This window comes from Salmo salar, chromosome 22 (genome assembly GCF_965601325.2).
Source record: "Salmo salar chromosome 22, fSalSal1, whole genome shotgun sequence".
NCBI classification, from domain to species: Eukaryota; Metazoa; Chordata; class Actinopteri; order Salmoniformes; family Salmonidae; genus Salmo; species Salmo salar.
Window position 1 is genome coordinate 41343811 of NC_138312.1, and position 22996 is coordinate 41366806.

At 42.4% G+C, this 22996-nt stretch overlaps 1 protein-coding gene across 3 annotated transcripts in view; it reads right to left on the minus strand.

The window, feature by feature from the left end:
- Positions 1 to 3931: 3931 nt before the first annotated feature.
- Positions 3932 to 22996, minus strand: part of grm2b (glutamate receptor, metabotropic 2b) — a 58634-nt gene continuing 39569 nt past the window's right edge. For all 3 annotated transcript variants that reach the window (XM_014167804.3, XM_082967614.1, XM_014167806.3), the window contains 10 exons: positions 15489 to 15758; positions 15139 to 15318; positions 14533 to 14923; positions 13453 to 13571; positions 13004 to 13168; positions 10599 to 10712; positions 10039 to 10470; positions 9508 to 9747; positions 7352 to 7547; positions 3932 to 5313 (listed from right to left, as the gene is read on the minus strand). In XM_014167804.3, the coding sequence (XP_014023279.1) occupies positions 5228 to 5313; positions 7352 to 7547; positions 9508 to 9747; positions 10039 to 10470; positions 10599 to 10712; positions 13004 to 13168; positions 13453 to 13571; positions 14533 to 14923; positions 15139 to 15318; positions 15489 to 15758 (2193 nt within the window). In that variant the 3' untranslated portion in view covers positions 3932 to 5227. The remainder of the gene's footprint in view (positions 5314 to 7351; positions 7548 to 9507; positions 9748 to 10038; positions 10471 to 10598; positions 10713 to 13003; positions 13169 to 13452; positions 13572 to 14532; positions 14924 to 15138; positions 15319 to 15488; positions 15759 to 22996) is intronic.

Here is a 22996-nt window from a genome sequence, read left to right on the forward strand (position 1 = left end):
CTCTGACAGCTAGTTAGTGAGGGAGATATGAGGCTTCAGTGATGTTTGCAATTCGTTCCAGTCATTGGCAGCAGAGAACTGCAAGGAAAGGCGGCCAAAGCAGGATTTGGCTTTGGGGGTGACCAGTGAAATATACCTGCTGGAGCGCATGCTACGGGTGGGTGCTGCTATGGTGACCTAGCAAAGACTTGTAGATGACCTGGAGCCAGTGGGTTTGGTGACGAATATGAAGCGAGGACCAGCCAACGAGAGCATACAGGTCGCAGTGGTGGGTAGTATATGGGGCTTTGGTGACAAAACGGATGGCACTTTGATAAACTGCATCCAATTTGCTGAGTAGATTGTTGGAGGCTATTTTGTAAATGACATCGCCGAAGTCAAGGATCGGTAGGATAGTCAGTTTGGCAGCATGAGTGAAGGATGCTTTGTTGCGAAATAGGAAGCCGTTTCTAGATTTAATTTTGGATTGGAGATGCTTAATGTGAGTCTGGAAGGAACGTTTACAGTCTAACCAGACACCTAGGTATTTGTAGTTGTCCACATATACTAAGTCAGAACCGTCCAGAGTAATGATGCTGGGCGGGCGGGTGCGGGCAGCGACCGGTTGAAGAACATGCATTTAGTTTTACTTGCATTTAAGAGCAGTTGGAGGCAACGGAAGGAGAGTTGTATGACATTGAAGCTCGTCTGGAGGTTAGTTAACACAGTGTCCAGAGAAGGGCCAGATGTCTACAGAATGGTGTTGTCTGTGTAGAGGTGGATCAGAGAATCACCAGCAGCAAGAGCGACATCATTGATGTATACAGAGAAAAGAGTCGGCCCGAGAATTGAACCCTGTGGCACCCCCATAGAGCCTGCCAGAGGTCCGGACAACAGGCGCTCTGATTTGACACATTGAACTCTGAGAAGTAGTTGGTGAACCAGGCGAGGCAGTCATTTGAGAAACCAAGGCTGTTGAGTCTGCCGATAAGAATGTGGTGATTGACAGAGTCGAAAGCCTTGGCCAGGTCGATGAATACGGTTGCACAGTATTGTCTTTTATCGATGGCGGTTATGATATCGTTTAGGACCTTGAGCGTGGCTGAGGTGCACCCATGACCAGCTCTGAAACCAGATTGCATAGCGGAGAAGGTACGATGGGATTCGAAATGGTTGGTGATCTGTTTTTTAACTTGGCTGGGTAGGATAGATATAGGTCTGTAACAGTTTGGGTCTAGAGTGTCTCCCCCTTTGAAGAGAGGGATGACCGCGGCAGCTTTCTAATCTTTGGGGATCTCAGACGATACGAAAGAGAGGTTGAACAGGCTAGTAATAGGGGTGCAACAATTGCGACGGATAATTTTAGAAAGAGAGGGTCCAGATTGTCTAGCCCAGCTGATTTGTAGGGGTCCAGATTTTGCAGCTCTTTCAGAACATCAGCTATCTGGATTTGGGTGAAGGAGAGTCAAAAGTTTTTCTTTATTTTTTCTACATTGTAGAATAATAGTGAAGACATCAAAATTATGAAATAACACATCTGTAATCATGTGGTAACCAAAAAAGTGTTAAACAAATCAATATATATTATATATTTGAGATTCTTCTAAGTAGCCACCCTTTGCCTTGATGACAGCTTTGCACATTTGTTTAACACTTTTTTGGTTACTACATGATTCCATATGTGTTTTTTCATAGTTTTGATGTCTTCACTATTATTCTACAATGTAGAAAATAGTAAAAATAAGGAAAAAACCTTGATTGAGTAGGTGTGTCCAATAAGCATATATATTTAAAAGGCTTTCTTCCATTGATCGCTAATATTCTGAACCTTTTCTCTCGATATTCTAGTCTGTCAAACTAAAACTAAAAAGTGCAATGTATTAAAAGGGATGTCTTAAGATAAATCTACCAAAAATGAATGAAAACTCATTTTTTACATTTTAGTAATTTAGCAGACGCTCTTATCCAGAGCGACTTACAGTAGTGAATGCATACATTTCATACATTTTTATTTAATTTTTTTCCTGTGCTGGCCCCCCGTGGGAATCGAACCCACAACCCTGGCGTTGCAAACACCATGCTCTGCCAACTGAACTACAGGGAAGGCACTTCCCAAGTGGGAGGATTTTCAGCAGTTGAAAGAAATGTATTTAGAGCGCGCAAGGTAGCCACTCCTGCAGAGCGTTTTACGTGACTGAATGTGTGTAGGAAAGGCATACATTCCTAAATCGGGATTGGCCCTTGGCGCATGTCTAGCTGTCAGCTACACAGCTTGTGGCATGTTAATCGAGGAATCCCCTGAGATTTGGCCATTTGAAAATGAAATGCTTCTAACAGCTTTTGCATCAGTAAACTTCTGAAACTCCAAAAATGAAACCTAAGTTTACTTTGATAGATTGGCCTGATGCCATGTAGCTAGTAGCCACCACTCCGACCATAGCGCTTTAGAACAACACTAGATTTTTAATAGGCAATGCTAATAGGTGTTAATAATCAGTGCGAATGGAATGTTGAAACTGGAAGAGAACCTTTCTGTGCAACAATGTCTCTGGAAAACTTTCCACATTATTTCCAGGATTATCTGCTTCGATAACCGAGACACCAGACCAGCTCGGGGGAAGAGTGACGAGCTAGCTGCAGTCAGGTCAGTGTGGGACAAGTGGGTGGACCGCCTTCCCCTGTTTTACAACCCTGGGCCCAACATTACTGTTGATGAGCAGCTTATGCTATTTAGGGGCCGCTGCCCCTTCAGGCAGTACACACTGTCTAAACCCGCAAAATATGGGATCAAGATCTGGGCTGCCTGTGATGCTGCTTCATCATATGCGTAAAACTTGCAAGTGTATACGGGGAAGCCAGATGGAGGAGCCCCTGAGGAGAACCAAGGGATGCGGGTTGTCCTGGACGTCGCACACGGACTCACATGCAATAACATTTTTACTTCGCACAACCTGGGACAGGAGCTCCTCAACAGGAAGCTGACGATGATTTGAACAGTATGAAAAAACAAGCCAGAGCTCCCACCTTAGCTGTTGAATACACAGAACAAGCCTATCAATTCCTCTAAGTTTGTGTTCACAGCTGACACGTCCCTAGTGTCCTACGTGCCAAAGAAAGGCAAAAATGTGGTACTCATGAGTACACTGCATAAGAATGGGAGAATCTGTGGGCAGGAACATCAAAAAACAGAAATCATAATGGATTACAATGCCACAACAGGAGGAGTGGACAATTTAGACAAGCTGGTGACTGGCTACAGCTGCAAAAGAAGAACCCTACACTGGCCCACTTGTGATATTCTTCAACATTTTGGACATTTCGGCTCTTTCTCGAGGACCTGAGCAAGGCATTGGTAAGACCTCAAATCCAGAGGAGGCAACATATCCCAAGAACCCCAGCAGCCATCGTGAGGAGGATTCAGGAGGAGGATGCTGGTTCCCCATCCACCCGACCCACAGAACCAACAACTCCAATACCTGAAGTAAGTGTGAGTGTTGTTGTTGTATGTGTGTGTCTGACTCTCCTACCTTGGCCTGCTGTAACTATATATATGAGTGAGTGAGATGTTAGTAAAGTTCCTGAACTAAGTGTTTTCATAATTCTAGATTGCAACCGGTAGCAACAAGAAGAAGCGCTACGATGTGTGTGGACCCAAGAAGGACAGGAAGACAGTACACATGCATCAAGTGCAAGAAATACATTTGCAGCACACACACTCAGTAAAACTCATGTGGTGTGTAGACCAGCCTTAATTTGTGTTCAATGGGGCTCATTTATCATTTCCATAAAATACTGTATGTAAAATTTGTCCTTCAGTGCAAAGCAATAAACATCAATAAGGATGAAAGCCTTGTTTAATTTATATTTGTTCAAGATAAACATGATTTATTCCACCCGTGTCTTGATTAGAATTGATTTTTGTTTAAAAAAAATCACATTTTATAAAAACAAATATGAATAGTGATTTTATTGATAAATGTAATCTAGCAGAGGTAAATGGCAAATATTAACCATGTATGCTGTCTTTATTGCTTGTAATTGATATGTCAACTAAGTATTAAGTATTTTTACATAAATCCATCAGACCCGCGAACATTGGGTGAATAACAAAAACATGAACACCATACGGTTTAAGGAAAGGAGAATACATTTCAGGTAATTAAGACAAGCTAGCTGCTCTTCTACAGTTCATTGCTGCTGTCTCAGAAACCACTGTGAGAGAGAATATGTAGGCGTGTAGATGTTACATCCAATAGTCATTTCAAACAGATTGGGTGTAATGTTTCTCTAGGTCCCCGGGCTGGGATGATGTTCACTGGTGTCTGAGACGGTTAGCTAATAACACTGATTTAGTCCATTGCTAGTTGTAAATTAAGCAGTCCCCAAAGCAGGAAGGACCTGAGCTTGCCAGTCCCTGGCAAAAATGAGGTTGAGAAACACTAGTGTAGACTGCTTCTGTCCGGAACGCTTGATGTATGTACAAATACCCATCGGCAATGATTGCTTTAATCCCTCCTGTCGAGCTACCATCAAAACTGCCTAGAGACTGCTGTGAACAAAATACACAATAGCATTTTATGTTTTAATAATTAAAAAATAACACCATTTATTTACATAAATTACAAGAAAGCACAAACTGGTTCACCAAAGTCTACATTAAAACATTGTCCTTTATACTGATAGTAGGCTAGTTTTTAATCATCACTTTCACTATGGTTCATATCATTCAAATGTGGTTTAAAAACAAGGGGCCAAATTAATTCAATAAGTGTTATGTATTAATAATATTCTAGTCAAAGAGAAAAATAATATTTTGATATCGCATTCACAGCACTGTAAGGACAAGATAAGAACAACCTTTTGTTATGACACCATGATCGCTTCAGATGAACCACCTCATTCATAAGACTGATTCTCTGTACTGACAGCAAGGCATACAGCAGTGCATTCAACGACGAGTCTATCTTGAAACCAAGTAAAATCAATCACGTACTGTTAAATCTATACAAAAATGCTTTACAGTCCTACATTACGTAACACTCCTAAGTATAGTCACATAATTTATCTTTCACAGTTAGGTGCATCCTGGCCTTCCCTCTGTCCGAATAGACAGACTCTACTGGTCTCTACTGTAAATGGGACTTAGATATGACAGCAGCCTTGTTGTATGAGAGGGGATGAATTTGGATGGAATTGTGGTTTGTGTTGTTCTCAGGACAGAGGAATGATACAAGCAGCTCAACCTTCTTCACAAAGAGGACGTAGTGGAGTCCACTACCTCACGACCGTTACAGACTGTTGTTACCGCTGTTGGCACACTGGTAGAGGCTGATGCTGGAAAAGAACGAGAATAGAGGGTAACATACACTGCTCAAAAAAATAAAGGGAACACTAAAATAACACATCCTAGATCTGAATGAATGAAATAATCTTAGTAAATACTTTTTTGTTTACATAGTTGAATGTGCTGACAACAAAATCACACAAAAATAATCAATGGAAATCCAATTTATCAACCCATGGAGGTCTGGATTTGGAGTCACACTCAAAATTAAAGTGGAAAACCACACTACAGGCTGATCCAACTTTGATGTAATGTCCTTAAAACAAGTCAAAATGAGGCTCAGTAGTGTGTGTGGCCTCCACGTGCCTGTATGACCTCCCTACAATGCCTGGGCATGCTCCTGATGAGGTGGCGGATGGTCTCCTGAGGGATCTCCTCCCAGACCTGGACTAAAGCATCCGCCAACTCCTGGACAGTCTATGGTGCAACGTGGCGTTGGTGGATGGAGCGAGACATGATGTCCCAGATGTGCTCAATTGGATTCAGGTCTGGGGAACGGGCGGGCCAGTCCATAGCATCAATGCCTTCCTCTTGCAGGAACTGCTGACACACTCCAGCCACATGAGGTCTAGCATTGTCTTGCATTAGGAGGAACCCAGGGCCAACCGCACCAGCATATGGTCTCACAAGGGGTCTGAGGATCTCATCTCGGTACCTAATGGCAGTCAGGCTACCTCTGGCGAGCACATGGAGGGCTGTGCGGCCCCCCAAAGAAATGCCACCCCACACCATGACTGACCCACCGCCAAACTGGTCATGCTGGAGGATGTTGCAGGCAGCAGAACGTTCTCCACGGCGTTTCCAGACTCTGTCACGTCTGTCACATGTGCTCAGTGTGAACCTGCTTTCATCTGTGAAGAGCACAGGGCGCCAGTGGCGAATTTGCCAATCTTGGTGTTCTCTGGCAAATGCCAAACGTCCTGCACGGTGTTGGGCTGTAAGCACAACCTCCTCCTGTGGACGTCGGGCCCTCATACCACCCTCATGGAGTCTGTTTCTGACCGTTTGAGCAGACACATGCACATTTGTGGCCTGCTGGAGGTCATTTTGCAGGGCTCTGGCAGTGCTCCTCCTTGCACAAAGGCGGAGGTAGCGGTCCTGCTGCTCGGTTGTTGCCCTCCTATGGCCTCCTCCACGTCTCCTGATGTACTGGCCTGTCTCCTGGTAGCGCCTCCATGCTCTGGACACTACGCTGACAGACACAGCAAACCTTCTTGCCACAGCTCGCATTGATGTGCCATCCTTGATGAGCTGCACTACCTGAGCCACTTGTGTGGGTTGTAGTCTCCGTCTCATGCTATCACTAGAGTGAAAGCACCGCCAGCATTCAAAAGTGACCAAAACATCAGCCAGGAAGCATAGGAACTGAGAAGTGGTCTGTGGTTACCACCTGCAGAACCACTCCTTTATTGGGGGTGTCTTGCTAATTGCCTATAATTTCCACCTGTTGTCTATTCCATTTGCACAACAGCATGTGGAATTTATTGTCAATCAGTGTTGCTTCCTAAGTGGACAGTTTGATTTCACAGAAGTGTGATTGACTTGGAGTTACATTGTGTTGTTTAAGTGTTCCCTTTATTTTTTTTAGCAGTATATTTTCAATAAAATACCAAATTAACAGACTAGTTATAAAGTGTAGGTATGACTTAGTTTTTCACATTGATTAAAGCAAAAAAATATTGAACCAAGGGATCTGTTTTTGTGAGAAGTTTGTGGTGTTCTACTTTTCCATAGGCCTATAGTATGGCAAACACAACATACTCGTCACACACTGTTTACAACAGGTATAAATGATGCAGCGAAATGCTTACTTGCAAGCTCCCTCAACAGTGCAGTACAAATATCAATATAATCTGAATATAATGAAATCATAAATAGCAGTAGATGTGCAGTATGTTTCAGTTGATGGCTTACCAAAAATGACTGAAACTTTGAGCTGATTGTACGATTTATATGTGATGACAAAAATAAATGTTAATGGTTGTTTAGAAAAAGCTAAAACCAATTTAGTAGTGATAGAGACGTTACCTTTCCAGGAGCTAGAGCTGGGGGCAGACGCCGATGCTGATTTGACTGTGGCCCCAAAACGGTTGGCAGCCACTCTCAGCGTTGTCACGTTCTTCTGGGGCTGGAATAAGATGATGTGGACCTTAGGAGCAAAGAGACAACCCAGCACCACCGACCCACTCAGACTGACAGAGATGCACATGGTGGTTGTCTGAACCTGCACGGGGTAGATTGAGAGAGAGGAGGTTGGGTTAGAGTGAACGGGACTCACTGGACATTTTGAGGCAGCCCAGCCAGCACCACAGAGCCACTCGGACTGACAGGACTAGTACTAGATTAAATCAATAGCCTTGAGTTTAAGAGAGAAGCGGGAGAAAGGGAAGGAGAAAGCAGGAGAGAGCGAGGAAAACTAGAAAATGCATGTTATTTCCTACTAACTTTGCTGATAAATATTTTTTGGAGAGAAAATGTACTTGATACGATTGTGATGTGTTGTTGTCTCACCTAGTTATCTTAAGATGAATTCACTAATTTCAAGTTACTCTGGATAAGAGCGTCTGCTAAATGACTAAAATGTAATGTAAATATTGCTGGAAGCACTGGCTGAAATTATGAATGTCTGGAAGACTCCAGGTTCATCACAATTGAATGAACAAGGCAGCTTGTTTTTCATGTGAGAATATCTCTGCAATGTTTTATCTAAACCATATTTAAAATGCAGGAAGACCAGCCCAACTGCTGGTACTTGGAAACTGGTCAGAATTGAAGGAATGATGGATGGCGTTAAATACAGGGGAATTCTTGAGGGAAACCTGTTTCAATCTTCCAGAAATTTGAGACTGGGATGGAGGTTCACCTTCCAGCAGGATAATGACCCTAAGCATACTGCTAAAGCAACACTTGAGTTGTTTAAGGGGAAACATTTAAATGTCTTGGAATGGCCTAGTCAAAGCCCAGACCTAAATCCAATTGATAATCTGTGGTATGACTTAAAGATTGCTGTACACCAGCGGAACCCATCCAACTTTAAGGAGCTGGAGCAGTTTTGCCTTGAAGAATGGGCAAAAATCCCAGTGGCTAGATGTGCCAAGCTTATAGAGACATACCCCAAGAGACTTGCAGCTGTAATTGCTGCAAAAGGTGGCTCTACAAAGTATTGACTTTTGGGGGGGGGGGGGAATAGTTATGCACGCTCAAGTTTTCTGTTTTGTTGTCTTATTTCTTGTTTGTCTCACAAAAAAATTATTTTGCATCTCCAAGTGGTAGGCGTGTTGTGTAAATCAAATGATACAAACCCCCCCAAAATATATTTTAATTCCAGGTTGTAAGACAACAAAATAGGAAAAATGCCAAGGGGGTTGATTACTTTCTCAAGCCACTGCAGAAGAGGGACGCTGGGAACAAGTCTTCCTATCTAAATGCCTTATTAGAAAAGGGACATTGGGAACAAGAGTCTTCCTATCAAAATGCCCTGGTTGAATCTCCTGTACATTTCACTGTCGACATTATAAGAGGGAAAAACATAATTACTTTTCACATCGTAATATAAGGTATTGCAATGGCAATACTGCAGTTTTAGATTAGATACAGAAAATAATTTGGAGAATGTCTTTGTCTTCTCAGTAACAGTCGATGTGACTATACTATATGTGCCTATTAAAACTGGGGTTTAATGCCCACATAATCAAGACTGGGTATCTCTATCTCCAGTGTCTTTGTTCTTGTCTTTAAAGCATCTCTACGACACATGAAAAGAAATACAGTCCTTTGATGAGACACAGAGGAAGGTGATGATCAAAAGGAATGTATGTATGTCACCTAGATCCTTTGGTACGCTATGACACATTCAAGGACTTATAGATTTTTTTTAAATAATGATCTGGGAAAAAAGACACCCACTGTCATTCATATCGTACTGACCCTAGTGTTGATAAGCACAATTAACTCATTCTAGTCCATTTCATTACAATATATTGGAGTTGGGGTTGCATAAATTACGGTAACTTTCATAAAATTCCTAAGTTGTCCAAAAATCCTGTTTAGAAGATTCTTGAACTCTGGAGGGAATAAGCAGGAAATCCGAAAACCTCCAACCAGGATTTCTGGAAAACCTGGACCTTTTGGAAAAGTTACCAGCATTTTTACAACCCTAATTGGAGTCTATTATTCCCACTCACCCTGTAGTCGCTGGCCGTTACATAGAAGATGGGCTGGAAGGCCAGCCAGATGATACAGGTGGTGTACATGGTGAACCCAATGAACTTGGCCTCGTTGAAGTTCTCGGGGCACTTCCTGGTCTTGAAGGCATAGACCGTGCAGAGGACGATGAGGATGCAGTTGTAGGCCAGAGCAGCCAGCATGCTGGAGTCCTTGCTGTTGCACTTTAGGGTGACTATATCCCTCCTCTCGGGGCTCACCTCCATATAATTAAATATAATAGAATAGTATTAGCTATATTGAGTAGTGAACAGTATATTAATATAGAATAGTATTATATCTCTATGCTCTTGTGACAGGCGTCACTGTCATTGTGCTTGCTTAACAGTATAGCTTCCGTCCCTGTCCCTCACTGAGATCCTCCGCCTTGCAAACACACATGACCGCCCGCTTGACAATGCCTTATTACTCTATAGAAAAGCAAATGATTTGACAGCATGAGTGGAAACATTTCAGGCTGGGGGTTAGGAATCCAACTCTGTTACACCCACCTCCTTCCTGACGCCAGGCATCTCCACCAGGAGCCAGACCAAGGCCACCAGGAGCTGACAGGAGATCAGCCCGCCACAGATAGCCACCTGGGAGGCCGGGCTGATGAACCGTGGCCGTGTGGCCCCGTCCTTCACCCCGCTGAATATCCGCGCAATGCGGTTGGTCTTGGTGAGGAGCGCCGAGTAGCACACGGCAAAGGAGGTACCCAGGCCGAGTCGACGTAGGGTACACACAGCCGTGGAGGGCTTGGCGATGTAGATGAAGGTCATGCTGTAGCACATCAGAACCCCCAGCAGGAGGATGTAGGACAGCTCCCGCCCGCTGGCTTTGACCACTGGGGTGTCGTTGTGTTTGAAGAATAGGCCCACCACGGAGAGGGTACACAACATGCCCAGGCAGGAGATGGTCACCGGCCCAATAGCCCAGGCATCCTAAATCAAATCAAGGTTTATTTAAAGTGTTATTTCACATGTATACGTTGCAAAACACTTTACAGAATTTTTTTAAAAAGGGAAGAAAATAGCAGCAAAAGGAGGGAGAGGGAAGACAGTGACAGTACCTCCCAGCGGATGTACTCCTCTGGCAGGTCGAAACAGCCTGTCAGGTTGGCCTGGGGCCACTGTCCAAAGCTACAGTCCGCACAGGTGAATTCATCCAGCAGGTACTGGTAGGGCTGGCAGGGGGAAATGAAGTGTATAGTCCCAAATAGATGGTTTGTAGATGTTCAGTAGTTGTTAAACTAACTATCGACAATATTTGATGAGCGCCTTTGGAACATCTACATTTAAAAAAGTCTAATAAATCAATTTAATATACACCATCACAATAAATCTATTATTTATTAGTCATTATGATATGAAGTAAATGTATTTCTGAAGAACAGACAGAATATGAGTTGGCCTACTGTATGTTAACTGGCTATGTTCCATGCCATAGTCTGTTTGCTTGTTCATTTAGCAGACAAGATATGCTTAGAAGTCCGGTGCCATTACTTAGTTTTATCTGATTTTATAGTAAGAAGAATATCATTGAACTTAGCTGAATTAAATAGAAAGGAGCGAGTGAGCATATGAAGTGGCTAAATTGAGCATAAAAGTGATCATTTGAAACAGGTCCTATATGCTACATTTAGAGTCATTTGTCAATTTTTGTTGTGAATAATACAATCCTTAGAATGTCATATATGGGCTGCATGGTGCGACTATAGGTTATTGATGATTTTAGAAAGTGACATAAAAAACTTGCGCTTTGTTCCTTGCCACAGGCTGCACAGCTGTTCTCTCATCAAGTGATCATATTTTCACCCCTCAGACTATTCTCAATTTAATCTTGTCTTCACTAATATGTAAAATTAGTTTAGATTTAGAATGGCCCATTATCAAATGGGCAGGAACAGGGGCAGGGGCCTCCATTCACACTCAAATAGCAAATGGAGGCCGTGCGCTTTCCTGACAATCTGTTTTGTAGGCTACTTCGGTTTCATAATGGAGCTGTGCTTAATATGAACAACTGATATGAACAACTGAAAAATATAAGAAGACTTATTTCCCTCCATGCATCAGCCACTGTTTGAGGAGCATGCCCTTGATGACCGACAGGTGATATTCCGCCCAAACTCTGTATGCCACGGGCTCTCAAACCTTGTTCCTGCAGCTACCCAGTAATTAATTCTGCTCAGGAACATCAATAGTAACATGTTTTCGCAACTAAACATATTTCACTAAACTGTTGACAGTCTGTCTGCATGCTCAATAAAGGAATAAAGGAGAGAGAGGAGATGGAAACACATGGTGGAGAGATATTCTGTATAACTGAAGGTATCGTATCACTCAATATGTTCTCCCCCAGGCTCATGGATAGAAATGTTGGAGCGTAGCATAAGGTAACCAGTCCATCCAGTATGCATAATAATATAGTTCACACTCAAAGGCTAGACCAATTATGTACCAAAGACATCTTAAAATCAGTTTTGTTTTAGGTTTTTCTGCCATGTGTAATATGCAGTTGGTTATGTATGGTATAACGGCACAATCACAATTTTTATTCCGCTTTTTTTGTTGGCTTAGGCTCATAAGCCTATGCATATCAATAAGCTCTAATATGCGTTTTGAATTAATCATCACCTTAGAAAGCGCTGTCCATTTAGTTGTGTTAGGCTTTGAAACAACATCACAACAACCATGTTTTACACTGTTTCAACCTGCTGTTGAACTTCTTTCTTCAAATTGATCATCACAGTGAGGTGAGTTTTAAAAGTACTATAGGTCGACTGTTCTGATGTGTTTGATGTGATTTTCAAAGGCATTTGCATTGATGTCAGAGTGGTTAGAGGGACAATAGAGCCCTGAGTACCAGTCCATTAGGACCTAATGAAGGGGCAATAGAGCCCTGAGTACCAGGCCATTAGCACCTGATGGAGAGACAATAGAGCCCTGAGTACCAGGCCATTAGGACCTGATGGAGGGACAATAGAGCCCTGAGTACCAGGCCATTAGGACCTAAAGGGAGAGACAATAGAGCCCTGAGTACCAGGCCATTGGGACCTGATGGAGAGACAATAGAGCCCTGAGTACCAGGCCATTAGAACCCAATGGAGGGACAATAGAGCCCTGAGTACCAGGCCATTAGGACCTGATGGTAGTTAGCAAGTTGGGTACTACCAAAGCATGTCCAGAGTGCATAAAAGGATATTACCATGACTCAATGGTCACACTTAATTTTACTGCAGTCATGACTCATCACTGCCAGTGTGGCGGTAACATGGTCACTGCAGCAACAGCCCTATCCTAACCCTAAACTTAAATCTGAAAAAAATAAGGTAGTGTATTTTCAACTGGTAGAAATGAATGGTGTCGGGTGGAACACACCCTCAAAGTGAGATGCTGACTAACAGAAGATAAACTATACAATGACAGAATAGTGTAATCTCTTACACTCTTCTCTCCTTGCTTGTGGATGTATTACCTGGCAGGGGATGCAGATCCAGCAGCACACGTCTCCAGGCTGCATGCTCTTCACCTCGTTCTTCCTACAGGGGTCGCTGCACTGGGAGGTGGGGGGCCCCTCGCCCGGGCCCCTCCATGGCACCTGGCTGGTGTTTAGGATGAGGCCCTGGGCCCAGTAGCCCACCTTTAGAGAACAGGAGTGGAGAGGAGAGATACTTGGTTAAAACATTTCTGTTTTAACCAAGTATCGCGAGCGCACACACACACACACACACACACACACACACACACACACACACACACACACACACACACACACACACACACCACACACACACACACACACACACACACACACACACACACACACACACACACACACACACACACACACACACACACACACACACACGGTGAGAGGCACATGGTCAGCCGCAGTACAGCACCCCTGGATGGAGAGCTACATACCTTCCTGTACACGTATTTATCCTCCTCTTTGTGGTAGTGGAAGATGTTGTAGCGGCCCAGACTGTCTCCGTAGGCGTCGAAACGCACCATGTTTTCCGTGTCCGCAGGTCTGAAGGGAGCTGAGGGAAACAGAAGAGTGGATAATATTCAGCCAATCTTGTCTTGGACAATGGAAATAGATTTCAGAAATGCTTCTATATTGTTATTATGATTATTATTGTTATAGGGTGTGATGCCTTCTTCAGGGTTTCAGATGAGAGGAAACAGAAATATATAAATTATGACATTTAAGAGGAAAGAAAACCCCTCCTCTTTAGTTAGATATTGAGTTTTAATATGTAGTAAAACATTTTTCTCACATACTTAGATATTATGTAAATATTTCCTTCATCGAATCCGTTTTCTTTTTAATTAATTCCTTTAATGCAAACATCCATTCATGAGGCATGTTCTCAAAATACTGCAGGTGGCTTGCTAAGCATCTTACTCAGTCTCTATTTGTTACTGATGATCCCATAGATGTTAATTCATGTTTTATCACTGCAAATTGAATCTTCACCAAACCTTTCTCAACTCCACAGGGACACAACATCAACTGAAAAACCAATCTCATGCTCAATCCAGATTAGCATTGGTTTCAAATTGCTCCAATTTGCCAATATTCATGATTAAATAAAAAAATGTAATACTCAATTATATTTAGACATCATTCTAGGAGAAGCTCAGGGTAATAATAGGATTACTCTGTGATTCTGAGCTGCTTGCAGAGCGCTTACCTTCTGTGTGTTATTACATTGAAATAAGAAAAGTAAGATAAACATTATGAGTGGCAAAGATAGTTTCATTCTATAGTATATCTAAACTTGTGTGGTGAATGAAGTATAGGCTAACATTGTGATATAGACAGTAATCAAGTCACCTGACCTTATATGGCTGTTAAGGCCATAGAAATTGAATTACATTACCCACAGAATTGGGTGCACTCAATATGGCCACCGGTCCACCCATTATGGAATATTTACAAGAATGGTGTTGGCCCCTTCTGGTAATGCTATTTCTATTGTTGACCACTTCACTCACCATCAAACTTGGCCTTGAGGATGAAGTCTCTATAGAACCTCTTCCCAGTGCCTGGTTTCATGGCATCACATATCTTGGTGGCATTGGGTAGGCACACCGCCTGCCTCATATTATGCAGGGCATGAGCCATGGCATACACCGCGTTGACTACAAACATGATCTTGGACTCCTGCTCAAACTTGCCGTCCCGCAGACTGTGTTCGCTACAACCAGGCTCCGTGAGACTACAGTCGAAGCGGTGCTCCCAGAATTCTCTGAACCAGGGGTTCCGTGTGTTAGTGTAGGGGTTCAGCTTGGTGAAGTAGTCTGCAAACTCCCGGATGGGGTAAGAGGCCAGCTCGATGGTGAAGGCCCCCTCTGCTGCCGTCTCGCTTCCCCTCACCACGCTCTCCTGAAAATCATTCACATTTTATAATTAATTGGAATGAAAACATAACATTTCTTACTTAACTTACATCTGCAGTTACCAAAATCACAGTCACAAAACATGACATTTTATCGAAAATAGCAGTAAAATGACGGGAATCGATTATTACACAGGAATTAGTTCTATAATTGTTAGGGAATCGGGAATCAACCATTTTTGAATGGACTACCAGACCCTACCTGCGCCCCCCAGCCATCGCTGGCCACCCAAGTGAAGGTGCTGTTCATGCGCGCGGCAGCCACCAGCAGCTCCCTGGCATCCTCACTGCGTGTGAACAGGATGACCACCTTGGCGTTGGACTTCTGCTGCAGCGAGCGGATCACCTGGTCGTAGCTGAACCGGTTCATCGAGCGACTCACCTGTTTGACCAACAAATTAATTATGCACTAACTTATAATCATTGCATGTTACAATAAGACACAGTAGTCTTCAACACTATTGAATCATTTACACTATATTAATTATTTAGCTGTGACAGGGGCAACAACAGCAACAACAGCAACAAACAAACAAATAACAACCGGCTGACCTTAGCCGAGGTGGCGATGCAGATTTGGCGGGCACGGGCCTCCTGCTGGAATGCATCGATGCCCGTCTCGCCGTAGTCGCCCTCAGATGCCACAGTGGACACGTAGGTCCAGTTGAAGTAGCGCAGGATCTCGGCGATGGCCTTGGCCTGGTAGAAATCAGGCGGCACGGTGCGGGCAAAGTAGTCGTAGCGAGACTTGTCACTGAGCTTGGCGCTGGTGGAGGCATAGCTGATCTGAGGGATCTGGAAGAGGCGGAGGAGGTTGGCCACCTGGTGAGGGAGGGAGGGAGGGAGGGAGGGAGGGAGGGAGGGAGGAGGGAGGGAGGGAGGGAGGGAGGGAGGGAGGGAGGGAGGGAGGGAGTGAAAGACGGAGAGGGATGGAGGGAGGAAGGAAGGAAGGAAGGAAGGAAGGAAGGAAGGAAGGAAGGAAGGAAGGAAGGAAGGAAGGAAGGAAGGAAGGAAGGAAGGAAGGAAGGAAGGAAGGAAGGAAGGAAGGAAGGAAGGGAAGTAGGAGAGAGGGAGGGAGAGAGAGAGGGAGGGAGAGAGCGAGAGAGAGAGAGAGAAGGAGGTATGGAGAGAGGGAGAGAGGAAGGTATAAACTATGTTAGCTAGTCCCAGACATTCACCACCTACACTTACATGTGCTAAACACCGTAAGAGAGCTTCTTCCTCATGTCAAATTCACATGGACTATAATCATCTCAGTTCTCATTTAAATGACTCACATAGTGACAATGGCTCCAGCCTCTGTATGGTTGTAGGAGATATATATGATAGACAGTGCCCGCCTTTGGTTAGGTGATCTCAACCGGCACACATATTTTACAAGTAAACTAACAAAACAACTGCAGCACACCATTCTCTCTGTTTTCAGAGCTAATTTATCAGGGAGTGATATCAGATCCGCAGCCCCAGTCCAAAGGTGTCTATGACTGCTTCCTAAGTGGCACCTTATTCCCTATATATTGGCTCTGGCCAAAAGTAGTGCACTAAATAGGGAATAGGGTGCCATTTGGGTTAGCAGACTAGCATACATCTTTAATATCTCTACACCTCAGAGGACCCTCTTAAGAAAATCTTCTGCTGTCCAAAAATGTCTATGTCTTTATCTCTGCAGCCCCAGTCCAAAAATGCCTATCTCTACTGTATCTCTGTACCTTGGAGGATTCTCTTTTGAAAAGCTTCTGCTGTCTACAGGGCCGGTTCCAGGTATAAGCAACATAAGTGACCACTTAGGACCCCGCAGCCACTAGGGCCCATGGCAAAATGCGTAGAATTGCAGGAAATTAACTCTAAAACAATTTTTGTCTATCAGGTGCCTACCTGAAGGTTTGACATTGTAGATAGAGGTCACCAGCAAATACCCCTTTCACATGTCACACAATCTAACACTATCACCAACCCTGTCTACAATGTCAGTTATCCACATTACCTGGAGCAAGAGCCACACATCCCAATACAGATGGAAGAAATGGATAACAACCATATCTGTTTAATTATGTGATAACAACCAGAACTTTGAGATAAGAACTTTAGACGCTTGTTTTACCCAGCAGCTTAAAGCTGTCTAATCTAGGGCCAGACACACTAAAGCCGCCAGATAGGCAGACTGAGGTGTGTGCGTGTGTTGTGGAATCTACCATTGATATTTCGACACCATAAGCTTATTATGCCCCAAATAACTGAGACATCATCTATTGATCTAACACGTGGAAGCTATTGAAAGCAGATGTTGCTGAGAGAGACATTGGCCTAATCACATAATTGAATAGAACAATATTATATTGTACCTCTGTGGAAAGCAGAACATGTTGAATAAATAGTCAACATCGATTAGTGTACGTGTGAGTCTTTTTAGTTTTACTATCCTTTTGGGGTCCAGAAGTCCTCCCAAGTAAAACATGGAAAATGGTGGGGACAATTTGCCGGTCCCCACAAGGAAAAAGGCTATTTAATAAGGCTTAGGGGTTAGGTTTAGTGTTAAAATTAGGGTTAGGGGTTAGGGTTAGGAGTTAGGGTTAGGTTTAGGGTTAGGGGTTTGGTGTTAAGATTAGGGTTAGATGTAGGGGTTAGGGAAAATAGGACTTTGAATGGGAATCAATTGTTTGGTCCCCACAAAGAGAGTAAAACAAATGTGTGTGTGCGCGTGCTCGAGCATTCGTGTGTGTATGCCCATGTTTGTTCTTGTAATACCACTGTAACTACCACCTTCTCCCTCTAGCACATCAGGATGCCTAGGGGCTTCCACAGCCCTACTATTCCCATGGACCTCATTTAACTCCTCACTCTTTCACACTAATCCACTTTCAGATTTTCATTATTTCACCTGCCTTCCCTTTCCAACACGTGACAATAGAATAGTGACTTGATGGGAAAAGGAAGCCCGAAGCTTCCTTTTTATAACTTTTTAGTTTACTAATTAGTGGCCATCATCCCTTTAGTTTTTCGGCCAGTACATAAGAATATTATGAGACGGATGTCCACCTTCATTTGAGGAGATTAATCCAGTATTTGATAGTTCTTGCACATCATTAATACACCCACAAAGTTCTGTGTTCTGTGCAGAATAGCCTACAGTATACTGTATAATACTCTGTGTAGCATGTGTTGTGAGATGTCCCATGCCGTGCTGCAGCTGTATGTTCCCATTACAAATGGAAAGTAGAAATGTCTTGAGTCATGAGTATTCAACCCTTTTGTTATGCGAAGCCTAAATAAGTTCAGGAGTAAAAATGTGCTTAACAAGTCACATAATAAGTTGCATGGACTCACTCTGTGCAATAATAGTGTTTGATGTGGTTTTTGCATGACTACATCATCTCTGTACCAGACACATACAATTATCTGTAAGGTCCCTCAGTTGAGCAGTGAATTTCAAACACAGATTCAACCACAAAGACCACAGAGGTTTTCTAGACATGAAATATCCCTTTGGGCATGGTGAAGTTATTAATTACACTTTGGGTGGTGTATCAATACACCTAGTCACTACAAAGATACAGGCGCCCTTCCTAACTCAGTTCACCTGCTCAGGGATTTCACCATGAGGCTAATGGTGACTTTAAAACAGTTACAGAGGTTAATGGCTGTGACAAGAGACAACTCAGGATGGATCAACATCATTGTAGTTACTCCACAATACTAACCTAAATGACCAAGTGAAAAGAAGGAGGCCTGTACAGAATAAAAGTATTCCAAAATATGCATCTTGTTTGCAAGAAGGCACTAAAGTAATACTGCAAAAAATGTGGCAAAGCAATTAACTTTTTGTCCTGAAAATGAAGTGTTATGTTTGGGGCAAATCCAATACAACAGATTACTGAGTACAACTCTCCATATTTTCAAACACAGTGGTGGCTGCATCATGTTATGAGTATGCTTGTTATCGTTAAGGACTGGGGAGTTTTTCAGGATAAAAAATAAACTGAATGGAGCTAAGCAAGGGCAAAATCATAGAGGAAAACTTGGTTCAGCCTGCTTTCCACCAGACACTGGGAGACTAATTCACTTTTCAGCAGGACAATAACCTAAAGTGCAAGGCTAAATCTACACTGGAGTTGCTTACAAGACGACAGTGAATGTTCCTGGGGAGGGGACGAGTTAAAGAGTTAACTTAAATCTACTTGAAAATCTAAGGCAAGACCTGAAATGGTTGTCTGGCAATGATCAACAACCAATTTGACAGAGCTTGAAGAATTTTGAAAAGAATAATGGGCAAATGTTGCACAATCCAGGTGTGGAAAGCTCTTAGAGAATAAATAAAGAAAAACCATTGAATAAGTAGGTGTGTCCAAACTTTTGACTGGTACTGTACGTACAGTAGTGTAGATGCCCCTACGTCTACACAGAAAGAGGACATGGAATGGATTGCTGTTATCCAGAGGGAGCATTGCACTTTGCCTGCCTAAATACGTCATATTTACTCAATTTGTCCTCTTGAACCAGTAGTGTGCCTGCTGTTCCCCCAGGCCTGTGGTATACAGGGCGTTTTAAATGGATCTGTCAGAGTGGGTTAAGCGCAAGACTGTTCTGAGATCAGTGTTAATGTCAATCAACTCCATCGAGGTAGAAAGAGAGACCATCCCTTATCTTTGCCATTATCACTTCTGTGACAGCATGGACAGCCCCATGAGGTTTTTGTGTGAAGTGTGCCCTCTATCCAACTCTATGGTCAGTTTATAGAGAAACCCTCTAGGGAGGCACACTCCACAGAGTATGTTAGTGTTGCACTCACCATACTAGCTGATCTCTCTGCTCTCTCCAGCTTGCCTTATGTCCATCCACTTTGGTGCACTGATGTTTATTTATGGAACAGTGTCCTTGAGATGAAATACCCCAGATATTTGGAGGACATAATCTCTCAATCAGCTGTAAGATGCCATCCATAGGACTGTAGAAATGTTGACTACAGTGTAGGTAGGCAGTAATCAGTACATTTATTATGAAGCTATTGTTGTATTTTTATTTAATTGTTTTGTTTGTCTTTTTTTCTATTTCTGACACAAATGGGAATACTCTGTTTAGGAATATACTCTGCTCATTAGCATATTATCTTCCTGAGGACTCAGAAAAAACAAAATGTTTTTGAACATACAGCTGAAGTCAGAAGTTTACATACACTTAGGTTGGAGTCAATTAAACTCGTTTTTCAATCACTCCACAAATGTCTTATTAACAAACTATAGTTTTGGCAAGTCGGTTAGGACATCTACTTTGTGCATGACACCTATAATTTTTCCAACAATTGTTTACAGACAGATTAGTTCACTTATAATTCACTGTATCACAATTCCAGTGGGTCATTAGTCTACATACGCTAAGTTGACTGTGCCTTCAAACAGCTTGAAAAATTCCCGAAAATAATGTCATGGCTTTAGAAGCTTCTGATAGGCTAATTGACATAATTTCAGTCAATTGGAGGTGTATCTGAGGATGTATTTTAAGGCCTAGCTTCAAACTCAGTGCCTCTTTGCTTGACATCATGGGAAAATCAAAAGAAATCAGCCAAGACCTCCACATAAATTGGAGACCTCCACAAGTCTGGTTAATCCTTGGGAGCAATTTCCAAATGCCTGAAGGTACCACGTTCATCTGTACAAACAATAGTAAGCAAGTATAAACACCATGGGACCACACAGCCGTCATACCGCTCAGGAAGGAGACACATTCTGTCTCCTAGAGATGAACGTACTTTGGTGCGAAAGGTGCAAATCAATCCCAGAACAACAGCAAAGGACCTTGTGAAGATGCTGGAGGAAACAGGTACAAAAGTATCTACAGTGGGGGAAAAAAGTATTTGATCCCCTGCTGATTTTGTACGTTTGCCCACTGACAAAGAAAGGATCAGTCTATAATTTTAATGGTAGGTTTGTTTGAACAGTGAGAGACAGAATAACAACAAAAATATCCAGAAAAACGCATGTCAGAAATGTTATAAATTGATTTGCATTTTAATGAGGGAAATAAGTATTTGACCCCCTCTCAATCAGAAAGATTTCTGGCATTCCAGGTGTCTACTTCATGAAGCTGGTTGAGAGAATGCCAATAGTGTGCAAAGCTGTCATCAAGGCAAAGCGTGGCTCCTTTAAAGAATCTCAAATATAAAATATATTTTGATTTGTTTAACAGTTTTTGTGGTTACTACATGATTCCATATATTATTTCATAGTTTTGATGTCTTCACTATTATTCTACAATGTAGAAAATAGTAAAAATAAAGAAAAACCCTTGAATGAGTAGTTGTGTCCAAACTTTTGACTGGTACTTTATATAGTGCGGAGCCGAAGACGGACTGAAATATGAATCCACTAAGAGCATTAAACTGTAACATATCATTAATAAAGCACTAAATACAACTGAAGGTCTTGTTAATTGAAGGTCTTGTTCGTTCAAATATTTTTTATTGAACACATACACAAGAATGGTGTATAGGTATAAAAGACAAGTTTACAGTTGTTATCTAAACATAAGAGAACAGACATTAACCAAAAGACCCAGAATTTGAAGGTCTTGTTAACTTGAATAAATACATTTGAGTATAAATTGGCAACTTCTATCAATACATAAGATACAGTAGCAAACATTGACTATAGTTGCTTGGATTGGTTACCTGTCTTTGCATCTGTTTTAAGCACAAGAGTGTACTAGGTAGCAAGGACCAACAATGACATCGACAGCTCTCATTATCTGACATTTTTATACTTTATTCCACTGCATGTATCCGACTACACTGAGGCAGGTAGTCACACATGCATGGGTCCCACATCCTCCACCACTCTCAGACAGACAGTAAAGTGTCAGTTAGCTGTCACCAGCAGAAACTGAAAAGGGATCAGGATACCAGGATCAGGATACCACTGGAGTGTGTGACAGTAACTGTCTCTGTATGCCTTTCTGTACTCACTCTACTCTCCATTTCTCCTTTACTCTTTATCTCACTCTTTTTATCGCTCTCATTATATCTATCTTTCTCTCTGTCTCTCTCCCTCTCTGTCTCCTTCCGAGGGACAACTAGGAACACCTCAGCTGCCTTAGACCCTTATAAATTGACCAATTAAATCTTAGTTTCCAAAAATCTAATTTTCAGCAACTTAACCTTTAATTGACCTAATTTCTTTATTCAATTTATACTTAAACTCTGCTAATATGATTAGGATAGACTGTATTATTGAAACAGAGAGTTTAAAATGCTAGCTGAGTGAGTAGCATCCCACGTACTGCTGCTTTAACCCTGGCCAGGTTCAAAGGGGGTTACATACTGTATTTGTTTATGTAAGAGTGGAATCATAGCGAGAGTAGTTCCATCACCACACCTCTGGCAACCTCCAGTCATTTCAGGTGTTAAATGTTGATATGAAAATATGAAAATTAATTTGCAGAAGCCTATATATATTCCCTGGAGTAGACCTTATATTACTATGTGTTGCAGCAAATATATGTTGCAAAAACCAACTAATGGCATTTAAAATATAATTACTAACAAACTCCCTGGTTAGCTTTTAAGCTTAACTAATAGAATGTGAGACTGCAGCTTATAAATCCATCACTGACATTTCAGTCCTTTAAGGGTTGAGAGTTCGAGTTATAAATTGCTTCCCTATACATACATGAGACTACATAGACATAATGCTCCAGAGACTGTTTGAGAACTAAGAATCCAGTTCTAGGTACAATAAAGTCTCACGTAATTGGTCAGCTCCTCGATTAAGTTCTGTGTCCATACCTGTTTAGAGAAGAGATGAAGAGATGCTAGAATGAGGAACGGAACGAATGTGGAGTTGTCCCCTCCTCTTCCGAAATTCGAAAGATGCTAACACCTGCAAAATGATGATTTGTTCAAATAACGCATAACAAAAAACCCAAACCCAAACCCCAGAACTACTGCTGCTCGTTATCCCACACATCCCATTCCTTCCCAACAGATACTATGGTACCAGTTATGTTTACGTGGCTCTGTCCATGAGAGATTATAGGTACTGGCATGATTCCATATACAAAGAAGACTACAG